At 42.8% G+C, this 12,342-nt stretch overlaps 1 protein-coding gene across 3 annotated transcripts in view; it reads left to right on the forward strand.

The window, feature by feature from the left end:
* Window positions 1–12,342, forward strand: part of CLIC6 (chloride intracellular channel 6) — a 203,096-nt gene that overhangs the window by 118,618 nt on the left and 72,136 nt on the right. Inside the window, exon 1 of one of the 3 annotated variants that reach the window (XM_069202503.1) lies at window positions 11,185–11,346. The exons of the other annotated variants lie outside the window; for them this stretch is intronic. Coding sequence (XP_069058604.1) covers window positions 11,284–11,346 — 63 coding nt within the window. The 5' untranslated portion in view covers window positions 11,185–11,283. Of the gene's footprint in view, window positions 1–11,184; window positions 11,347–12,342 lie in introns of those variants that run through there. 3 annotated transcript variants of the gene reach the window in all.

Raw genomic sequence — 12,342 nt, forward strand, 5'->3', positions numbered from 1 at the left:
AGAGGAGGAACACCCTGGCCCTGCACCACAGGCATTCACCATCACTACCACTATTCAGGAAGAACCTTAAAACCTGGCTCTTCAACTGAAGCTCAGAGGACAAACCCCCTTAGCGCCTTGAGACCCTTACGAGTGAGTAGTTGTGCTTTATAAACCCTGATTTAATTTGATTTGAGTTGAAGGCTCATCATACCTCTGATGTGAAAACAATATATTTTACCTCTGTCATACACTCAAGAAAATAATGTTCGTTTTTTTTGCTGCAGTCTTTTCCCCCATAGACAATTCCAAGATAAATTACCTCAACATTCATCCCATGGAGCAGGTGTTTGCTGTCAGCTTTGTTGGTCTGGAGGTATCTCTGCCTAATGGCCACGAGTATAAACATACTGGCTCTTACCCATCTCCAGATTAAATCTGTTATTTACCAATAATCATAGTGCAACCTGCGCTAGTGTCTCTCATATACAGTACATAATTTTAGTTGATGATTTCCGGTGTTTGGCACCTGCACTTGATTATCAACACCCGCACTAATAACTGTCCACCACATGGTGGTGCTGTCTGTCTCATTTTGTGAGGCGCACAACCACAGTGTTTAATACTTTATTATAAAGTTTAAAAAAAATAATACCTGCTGCCCACGCCATTCCTATAGCTTTGGGTAGTATGGAATAATCTATAGTTTCACAATTGTAGGAGTGCGATGGTTAGTGTTTATGGTAGTACTGTCATTGGCAGCGCCGGAAAGGGCAATGGGTGGTTCTGGCTGCAGCGGCCTCCTGGGAAGGGCCCACACTTTTTTTTTAACCAAATTAAGCACTGCTTATATATGTACAATTCTTCTGGTGAAATATTAAGAAGTTACCAGCCAACCATGAATTATAATATCCATAGTAACAGTGCAATTTCTTGTGTTCTCCATATGCACACTTTGCTAGGTAAAAGTGATGAGTTATTTTTGTGCAAAACCACCCAAAATGTTGGAATGAATACAGAAATTTAGTGTAGAAAGTTTACTTCCATAATAATTCCCTATTTTTGGAAGGAGGGGGATAGGGGAATTTTCGCAGAGTCACTGACCACTCCTGCACCACTGAATTACCAATCCAGAGAATCAGTAATTCCAGGCGCGGGAACACTGCATTGGTATTGATTGGCCAGGCCGTCTAGTTTTCAGTCTTCTACTTTTTACTGCCAAAAAAATAATAGTTTATTCAATTCGTATTTCAGCTGCAGTTGATGAGTGCATTTCCTTTACTGAATTAAAGCCTGCTCAGATTTCTCCACTAGAGTTGCACTTTTTTCCTGGTGAGTTACTCAGGAGCACACCAGAATGAAATTTTTTAGGGATAGTGTTGCATTTTAAAAGTATTGTGGCCCCACACACCCTTGACGTTATATCTTCTCCTTGGATAATGTCCTAACCTGCTAGCCCATTGCCCTTTAAACACCCTTATGTTTGTGTGGTAGGGTCAGAGATGGCATTTTTTAACCTGAAAATGTTCTTTTTTTTCAAAATGGAAAAAATATAAAATTGTCTGGTGGCAATTCTCCTATCTGAGGTCTCCGGTGATTATTTCAGCACAACAGGAGGAAGCATGAGAGCCAAGTGTTTATGTAGATTTCATAAACCTTTGGATTTTGTGAATTCACTGAACTGCAGAAATGTACGAAATTGTTGGTGGAAACTAAGTCAGCACGCTTTTTATGGATGAGCAAAAGAATCCCGTGCTGCACACTCAGCTATAATCATTCGTTGGTTGAAATAAAGATAAATCCATTTCTAATGCAGTAAGGACAGCTTTCGCCGAGAGATCAAGGGAGGTATGTACACACTCTCCCGGCTCCCTGTGTCATTGCAACTGGTCTACCACTCTGCAAATGTGTTTTGACCCCTTCCGTCAATAAAAAGGTCATTTTGTGTTTAAGCCTCTGGTTCGGTCGTTTAACTAGGTAATAAAAACGTGAAACTGAGGCTACAACTCAACTGCTTATTGACACAAATTCACGAGAGTGATAGGTCAATAGACGAGTCTGGCTATAAATGTCACAAAACCAGAGGTCATGGGTTCAAATGTTGACGAGTAGGCTGAATGCATTCCACTTGAAATTGAGCTGTAATATAACAGAGTTGGAATATCTTTAGAATCCTAATGGGTTTATAAGGTGCCTAAGTGTTGTACATAAATGCACTATTAGAAGTGCACTATTTACTGCAGGCAAAAATGTGCTATTCTGATCATTGTGTTTATCATAGACACCCTCAATATTCTGAACCAGAGCCATTGCACTTCCAACATTACTGCAACCAACACTGGCTTCTAGGTGAATGGATTACTAGGGTTGGAAGCTGACAATTTATCATCCAGTTTAATAAGAAATTGATGCAGTCATTGCCCAGTCCTCCTCGGAATTTGTCATGGAAACAAGGGCATCTTCATCTATAGCCGGGACTTTGCCTTATGGAAAGATACACACTGGAACGAGATGGCTGCCGCCACTTCTGACTGCTTGAAATTTACCGTCACCTAGGCAATGACAAACAAAGGGGATTTGTAAATTGGGCCGCCTGTGCACCCTCAGCTGGCAGTAAAAAGGTGGAGGAAGACGGGCATCTGGCCTTTCTGTCTGTGTGCAGACGGCACCGCTCCAAGAAATGAAGTTCATACCAGCGAGGTTACCACCACTCTTCTCATTGTGCATAGGCAGATCTCCAAAAAATCAAGTGAAATGTATTACATTTATTTTTATCACTTTCTGCATCTTCAGAAGTTATTTGTGACCCTTGCTAAGGTGCTCAAAAGTAAGATTTTCTTTGACCATTTCTAGAATATCTCATGTTTGTATAATTTCTTCCTTTTAGGTCACAGTTGTACATTTTTATGGAAATATTTATCTAGCACAATACTAACTACGGGGGTAGGGGAAAGAGAAAGGGAGTGGTGGAGTGGTCTGGATAACCATGTACATTCCAAGACTTGTTACATAGCACATAATCAGGTTTGTAAGTAATTTCACATTAAACATGTATCACATACCTATAGACGTAATGAATGTTCCAAGACGTGTTACATTTTACATTAAACATAGATCACATACTTACAGATATAATGAATTTGGAGTAGCAGTGATGTAGTCCAGGCCAAAAACGTTGTGATCTTTGTGCAGAAATTGATGATCTGATTCTTGAAACATTTGTTTGCACTTTTGTAGGAATTTTTCAAATGTTTTGCAGATTTTTCCCCGACAAAAAGTTTACTGACTACTGGGAAATATCCAGTGGCACGGTGGGGTTCTCCCAGAAGTAATTGGTGGTTATGAGTAGAAACCGGTGTTCACAGGGAAAAGCCTGGGTTGATCATATGAAATGCATGGAACACCCACAAATTCAACGTTTGCTCTTTCCTTGCTAGCAGTTTGTATAGGCAGTCCCACCCAAGAAACACACATAAGTTACCACTACAAAAGGCAAAAGTTAGTCTATTACCAGGGTAGGAAAATGCAGGCAATGTTCCTATATTTCATGGAGGCGTGTACGTTAAAGAGTTGCACCACCTCGAAAGAGAATTACCTGATAAAGAGTAAAAAACAATAAATGTCCTAATGAACAGTTGTGTTATGATTTCTACTTCACATAGATTTCCCACCATGCTCTTGGGCACTTTTGTGAAGCCCCTTAAAGTTGGAAAGGTAAACAAATCATACGGTGAAGCCTGTCTGGCAGGGATTTCTCACTTTTCAATATATGTTGATGAAGTTGCTCCTGTGTTACCAAAATAGTGCAATATGATGCATGTGCAGGTTACCTTAGATTGTCTTTGCGTTTTGAAATCACTTTAATGACAATTACTTCCAGGTGTCACCACCATGCACACTAGTTGCTGGTTTGGTGACTCTATACCTTTCCCATGTTAGTGCCCACAGGTATCGCAGACCATTTTTCCATAGCCAGTTTATCTTCCAAAACATAGGCGACCACCAAAGTACATAGTGCAATATTGTTAATCTACATGCAAACTCCTTAGTAAAGTATGTCCAAATGCTCGAACTAAGGGCATGTTCACGAGTTAATATAATTTCAATTTGTGGCAATATGGCCAAGGACTTTGCTTATAAAAAATATATTACCATATAAACTATGCCATGTTTTAAAAAATTACATTGGAGATATGTCCCAAGCTGGACGACTCGTGGAGCCAACACGTCCGCTGCTGCTATTTAAACAAGCTAGGCAAGTGAGTTCAGTTCATGCAGGAACTGTTTTTAATAATTATTGACCAAGAAATTAAAAAAAATCAATTTGGGTATGATTTAGGGTTTTGTACATTCCTTCCAAAATTATAAAAACAGGGGCAACATGTAGCAGTTTTCTAAAAACAAAAACATAAATAGGTCGCAGGCATAGAAGTGGGCCTACAGTGTGGCGGAGGTGGGGATTTGGAGGTGGTTCAGAGTATCAGTCCTGCGCAGTGCCTTCAAAAAGTACCTGCACATCACCCGACGGCTGCCAGAATTCAGGGACTGGGGTAGGCCCAGAGAATTACAAAGTAGAGCTGCTCGGCATTCCTACTGTTGCACCTTCTCGCAGTTGTAAACCTAAGAGAGCATGGTTATTTGGCAGGAATTAACAACAAAACCTCAAAATAAAGAAATCCAGCCTAACCAAATCATGCTGACGAATCTCCCTTTTAGGAAATAGCCAATCCTTATATCGTACGGAAGGATAGCAGAAGAGGAAGATGGCAAATGCAAAATGAAGGAAAGAAAAGAGGAGAGAAACAAACGTAAGTAGGATGAAGGGAGTAGCTACGAGTACAAAACATAGAGAAGAAGAAAAATAGAAGACAACACAGCCGTAGGTTGGAGGAGTAGGTGAGGAGAGAGGGAGGTGAGAGAACAGGGAATGAGAAAGTTCAAAGGAGAGGGTAGAGAAAAAAAGAGGAAAAGGGAATATTAAAGCAGGGAACTCCCCCACCATTAAAAGAGGAGGAGGTAAAAGTAAAAAAGAAGAGGAAGAGTTCAAAGGGGTACCCTTGAAAAGAAAAAGGAAAACTAACCTACAAGAAAATATTTTTTTCCTAGAAGGCATTTGCCAGGTTAGTTTGGACAGACTGGTACATGCCATTCTTACGAAAAATTATTCATAAAAGGATCAACAAACATTATTTGTTAGAACCCGTTTCTACGGATTAGGTTTTTAGCCATCTAGAAAAGTACTACAGCAGACGAGCCCATACTAAAAAAGACAGGATTAGACATGTCACATATAAAAGGCTTGTTCTAGATTTTTTACAACTCTTTTGACCACATTGTTGTGCTTTTCTTGAGTAGTGAACATTGAAATTGGGCAGGCTGGGAAGTTCGGTGAAAAGTGGAATTCAGTGGAAAGTCAAGTAAAAATATAGCTGGAAGGTGGGAAAGGGAGGAGTGCAACAGGGAGACACAAGGTTCTCTGTGGCTGTGGTATACTAGTGCTGTAGTTTTGAGAGCAGGAAATGTGGGAAGTGGATAGTTTAAGATAAGAGCCGAAAGGTGCACTAGATCTTCAAGTTCTTTGAGTAGATGTACTAGTGAAATTGTTCCTTTTAGTTTTGTTTTTATTTAATCTTTCAGATCTTCTCTTCTTAGATTACTGTTGGACAAGCTATAACCTTAGTTGCAGAATTATCTTGTGACGAGAGGGGGCATTTTCAAATAACATGGCAACCCGGCACTGTGCACAGTGAGCAGTGCACATGAGCTAAAGAGCCACATTCAGACAGCCCATACGGTGGGAGTCACAGATAGGCAGCACTTATTCCTGGAGAACACCCGTGCATCTCTTGATGTTTGCACGGGAATACTCGGAGACTTGGGTAAGAGCAGAGAAGAGTCTACAGACTGGTTGGAAGACTCACTGCTAATAGAAAGCAAAGGGTGTACAGGGGTGTTAGGCATTAAACTGTGGGGCAGTGCTTCATGAGTTGCTAATCAGAAGAATCAGCGAGGATGAAAAATATGGATTAGAGGGACCCTAAGTAAAATCTTACGACTCTCCAGCCTTTTAAGTAACTTGGGAACACCATGGGCCACAAGGCAGACAGGATTCTGACTTGACGTGCTATACATTGTTGCCTCTTTAAGTTGCTGAAAGTCTCACTGATGTAGGTTTGCTGAAGGATCCAATCTCATGAAATACAGGACAAATCACAGGCCATTGCTTTGTGCTAGGGTAGAGAACAGGGTCTACCAATGTCTGAGAAGGAGTCAAAGATCCAGGAATGGTGAAAGCAGTTATGAAATTAATGGCAGTCACAAATAGTGCATTGTCGCTTGAAACACTTTGCATTCAGGTTTACGTTTTTTGGGATTTCAGAACACGGCTGGGGCGTGTGCATAAGTAGCGAGGGGCCTGGCCATGTGTAACATACTGCTTGGGGAGAATAGTGCATAATGAGAACCACCAGCGGGGGTCCCTAGGCCTCTATATCCACACCCTAGTGGGTGTTTATTCTCCAACATCACCCATTCCCTACTTACAGTATGTGCTCTGCTCCTCACCCCACTTCTCCTCCTCTGCGTGCTGTCACTCCTTCACTGGGAATCTTGAGGTAAGGGGTGACATCTTGTGATGGGGGCTAGCCTTGCTCTTCAAGAAGTGATGCTCTTGCTTTCATGTAGCACCCGCTACTGTACTGGCTTCTGATTGCCACACTCCCTACATCAGTAAACTGAGCACTTCATGCCATGCCTCCAACTGGAAGAGCAGCTACTAGAAGTTAGAGTTGCTTCAGGACTTCCCTCCTCTACCAAAAAAAAAACCTGAGTAAGGCTCATGTTCGCCATACAAAGACTAGATTGGTTGATGAGCTCGGGGATTTTGATGCACTGTGGTAACTGAGGTTATTTTAACGTATGTTATTGAATATCAAACAAATGTTAAAGCAATAAATGCCACGCGCACTGCCATTGGACGTCTCTACACCTGCACATTTCACCGAATTAAAATTTTATGAAGAGCCGGGGAAGGCTAATCTCAGTAAAGTTTGTAATTTTTAATCATGTCTTTCTATGCTTCTCCTTATAACGACTACATTCTCCTTGGTCATCACAGCATTGGTTTCATTATTGTTTCAGGCAGTGTCTTGTTTGAATAAGTAGGCACATTTATTCTTAACGTTTTTGGTGTCACTGGTATGGATTGCTTGGTAAATTACTGATCTTTCTCCCATATTGTTACCCTCCCCGATAATGTTTTTACATTTCGGCCCAGTGTTAAATCATGTCACAATTACATCACTCAAGAACTTATATATATATATATATATATATATATATATATATATATATTCAAGAAAATAAGAAAATGTGTCTCTAAACTTTCAGCTTTCCTCGATGCCTGCCTCTGTGATTCCTCCTGAAATCCTCACACACTGACATTCAATCTACACAACTACATGCAAACAATCATCTTAAACTGTCAGTTCCATGAGTTCATGCATACAAGTGCTAACTAAAATAGCATTCTGGATCTTATTCCTCTTCTAAAAAGAGAAAACTAAAAGAAGAGAAAAGTCTGTGGAGGAAGCTAATCCATAATGTAATATTGGAACTGGTTCGGCTAGCTGACATTCATTAACAGTCCCAATGTGCACTCCAACACGATCAGCGCCATCAAAATACCTTCATTTTCCACAATATTATCATTTCTCATCACCTTGTCCATCTGCTATGTTTCTTGAACGGTGCTGTTTCTGCTGAACCTATGTGGAAATTAGGCCCACCAGGAGGAACCGCAGTGAATTGGTTTGCGCGTGTACCTCAATGCAGAGCCTTGGGGATCAAGTTGGCAGATGTAGGAAGAATCTTCTGTTGGCTTTTCAAAGCCATCATGAATCTGCATGCATGTCTATCAGACAAGCTCATCGTGGCCTGCTACACATCCGCAGTCAGGGCACCATCAGACCGGAGAATAGATAATAAGAAGGTTTAAAAAGGAAAAACAAGGCAGCAGGCCATTTCCTTCTGTCAAGCCTGGATTTTGAACAGCATTCCCAAATCCACCAGGACCGTCCCAATGCTGCTCCAATTTAGGAAAGAGCAAAAGGCGGAATAGGATACCGTTCCCTAGTGATAGTGTGCTCCACAACTCTGCATAACATAACAAACAGCAGTACATCCCAATGAACAGTTAACTTTTTCTCTGAGAATTCAGCTGCCTCTCCTATCACTCGTTGGCTGTATGCTTTCCTTGACCCGGTGCAGGCAATCTGCTGCCTTCTGACTAGGTTCATGCTATACAAATACCACATACATATATGAGATGCTGGTGTACCTTTTTAAACAAAGCAATTGCCCAGAAAGTGATCTACCCCATATGCTGTTGCATCATTACTCTTAATCCTTCCATCTCTCTGATTGGGCGTCATTGCCCACCACCCACCCACCCCTCATCTAGTGCTTGTGAGTATGTTTGATTCTGCCCCTAAATTTCCTCCTATACTTTCCAGGTATCACCCTAAACTTTCATATCAAGATCATTTATGTGTTGTTCCGCTTCTAAGGTTTTTCACAAAGGTATTGTTCAAGGTCTATAGCGTACATTTCCTGATAAAAGCAATACCAGAGTGCTCCTTCTCAATCTGGGGCAGGGCACAATTAAATTCTTAAAACGTTAATCGTGAATCTGTATCCTTGCCACTGGGATATGTAGTTGTGCGGTGAAAAGCTTTTAGCCGCCTCTGTGCATTGAGACAGGTTTGATTGGTTCAAGTCAGTGTCACCCAGCAAGATGGTGTTGAACTGGTGCAACATCTCGACCTGGGGACAGAGGGACTGGGAACAATGTTTTTAGTTTTTGCAAATCTTCAAGTTTGTTTCCACCCACTGACAGCTTTGTAAACAGAGGCAGGGTCGCCCCATCATAGTAGTGCTCTCTCCAGCACTCTTAGGCCAGCACGGTGGCAAACCAGGATCATTCTGTTACAACCATTATGAAGACGACTTTTGTCAGTAGCCACTTCTAGCATGTGGCTGTGCTCCCAGCAGTCTGCAGTCTCCTCTGTCCTCAGGTGTCCAAATGTCAGGAGGTTTTATGCTATACCTCTAAAAGACAGTTGCTGGGTTAGAGATTTTTACCATTTTTCCCTCCCCTTTCAGGTTCCTTGGTGTTCTGGGGAATATTGGTTGTGACAGGAGTAGCTGGAGTGTGCATACCTTTGCCACTGTTGGAGAGCTACCATCCAAAGACCCCAAATTTCCCCACACCATTGGCTCTCAACCTTTTAACTTCTGTGGACCCCCTATTTATCATTACTGGAACCTGAGAACCCAAACTGTATCATTATTGGGATTCAGGGACCCTCCACTGAGTCACTACTGGAAGCCGGGGACCGCAGCCTTAACATTGTTGATGATTTGAATCGCAAAACAATACACACAAAATACAGAAGCAATCATTCATCAAACACACACACAAACGTTTACACATTTTAATTAATTTGCAAAGAAATATAAATAAATAAAAAATGTTAATAGGAAGGTTGGAGCTTTTCTAAATTCCACTGATGCCACACTTCGTCCCTCTTGTATTGTGCTAGATGCCCTTGCACTGCAACCACGAATCTGTCTGAGGATACTTATTTAATTGTTAGCCTCCAAGTTCAAATTCCTTCACATTTACAGTGTGTTTTAAAACTTTCAGCTGTACATTTAGTCAATTCATTTATATACACTTTATTAACCTGTTCATATTATTTAATTTTCTTGTGAGCCGTTCTATGGGGCACAGCTTGCTCTCGCCAAACTGGATACCGTGCCCCAAGGAAGTATCTGAAATTGTTGGCAGTGATCATGGGAAACTTCTTGTTTGGCATCAAAACGGATGCTGTTCACGGATCCTGGACACGAATAGTAATGCTGAGGGAAGTGAAAGTGTGCTGCAGCAGTAATGTTTTCTTCCGGGTGCGTAGTAGTTGGTTTATCTTTCTACTTACTTGTAATGCACATTACATACTTCGGTACGCTAATGTGGCTTAAGGAGGCAGTTTTCCCTGCGCCATAGTAACAAAGTGGTGCAATGCATGCATTGCTCCACTTTGCGACCCTTTGCGCTACATTAATCCGGCGTCAGGCAAAATGTATGCAAAGGGGGCGTTCTGGTGTTAGGAGGCCCTCAGCGATTTCACTGCGCCATTTTGGAGTCATTAGTAATGCCTGCTCAGTGCAGACGTTAAAGTGACGCACCCATTGTAATCAATGGGCCTCCTTGCACTTTTCTGCACTACCGTCAAAGTGTTTGATGCTTGTGCAGCAAAGCACCACGGGTGAGTAGTGTGCTTTACAAATTCCAATAGAGTCAAAAAGAGTGACGTTATTAGCCTAATGTGTGCCATGGTGCGCAGTATTGTAAATACGGCGCTCCCATGGTGTCATTAGGTGGCGTTAGGGGCACGCAAGAAAAGTGACGCATTGCGACCGATGCGCCATTTTGTTGTAAATCTGGCCCTTAGACCCTGGGCTGAGTACGTTTGAAATAGGAAATTCTGAGAGTTCTGGAGGAAGTTCTGATTCTGACGTACAGTCCAGCATAAGGGTAGTGCTGGATCTGGAATTCCTGCCATGGTTTGTGGTTCGGAAGCAGCTCTCCCTGCTCCTAAACCGGAGGAGTGTGCACTATCTTACATAATCTGTCCCCACGATGAACACACATTGCAAGAGTGCTTTATGTTGTGAAAGTTAACTTCTGATTTTTTTTACCATGCCTCTCCTTTGTAGTTGCCACAAAAAGGACTGCGCGTGCATTGGGATTACTAGTTTGACCACCCACTCAATGGCCAGTCCTCAGTAACTGCTTGCTTTTACTTGATTGAATCTGTGCAAAAATCACTTGAAAAGCAAAGAGCATCCTCCATGCGCTGCATGATAATGGGGCAGCTCTTAGCATCGGCGCTGCTGAGGACAGCAGCACAACAGCAGCTTTCATGGCCTCTCAGTGGGAAGCAGTTGGCATTCCCGCGGCCCACGACCAAAAATGGCCTCTCAACGTCAGAGCCAGCTCCCCATGTCCTTGCGCAGGCTTTGCCTCTTGAGCGCATAAAGGCGATATTTAGAGAAGTGGGGAGACAGCCAGGCCGATTGTATTCGCAGACTGCAGCGCTTTGTCCAAAGAGTGCAAAACACCCGCTGAGACGGGCGCGAGGACAGTGTCTAGTTGTATCTGGCTTCATTGAAGATGCTGGAGTTGGTACTGAAGCTGCTCTGCGGAGAAGGCGAGTAAGCCGCAGGAGCCGCCCATGGGAGATGGCTGAACACAGCGGAGGAGAGACCGGGTGGCCCTTTCCAGATATCAATCTCATAGTCAAGGTGAGCCGCGCGGTGTGCGCGGGCGCTGCTATCTGGCCTCTCCTGCTCGCCAAGTCAATATCTAATGCTGACTGTGACAGAGCTGGGACGTTTGGGTCACGCTCTGCGCCTGCGGGGTCATCTGTACCATTGTGAGGATGGGGGTTCATTTGTGACACTGGCGCAGAGGTTGAACAATAATTGGGAATTCACGATGTATTTCACAACTTGTGTGATATGCCCTCGCTCTGTGCCCGTGGGTACATGCAGAAAGGGCTATGCACCACATTTCAATTAAGTGCCATCATGTAGAGTGCATGCACTAACTTCATGACTGCTGTTCTAGGTAGCAATTGTGATGGGCAGACGTCTGTAATCAGCAGTGAATAATGGGAAAGGCCCGTGCATTCTTTCAGCTTAAAAGTTAATCGAAGCACCACTCTTTGCCAACTCTTCCCCTTGGCAGAGAGAATTCACCAAAGTGACCAGCTGAGCCGACAGCTGTTGTCAGCAATGGAGTCTTTCTACTCTGCACATAGTTGTATTCTCTGACATTCTTGCTCTTGGGTGCAACCAGGAAATCTCACATTGTACCATGAAACGGAATACTGGAAGAAAGATGGAAAGGGCCCCACTAGTTGAAAAGACAAGCTGTACATGGCTGGAGGACAGAACTGGCAGGGCAGGTTACCCTTCCTGGATCGAAGACGGGTGTAGAGGAACGGGGAGGGCTTGCTTGAAGACAGAAGCAGGGGAGCCAAAAAGAGAACAGTTAATGGTCAAGTCCAGGAAAAGGAAAGTCGAGTAAGAAGAGATATTAAACAAAAACTGAAGTTGGGAAAAATTAATTAGAAAAGGTATGAAGGTGTGATGGGCGAGATCAGGGAATAGACTGCATCAAAGGATGAGTCAAAAAGGGGAACTTGTCAGGGTTATCAAAAAGGGAGACGGGAAGAAGCAATGGGTGGGGCCATGAAAAGATATGAGGCAAGACGCATAGAAAGGGACGGGAAGTTA

The sequence above is a fragment of the Pleurodeles waltl genome, chromosome 8 (assembly GCF_031143425.1).
Source record: "Pleurodeles waltl isolate 20211129_DDA chromosome 8, aPleWal1.hap1.20221129, whole genome shotgun sequence".
Taxonomy (NCBI): Eukaryota; Metazoa; Chordata; class Amphibia; order Caudata; family Salamandridae; genus Pleurodeles; species Pleurodeles waltl.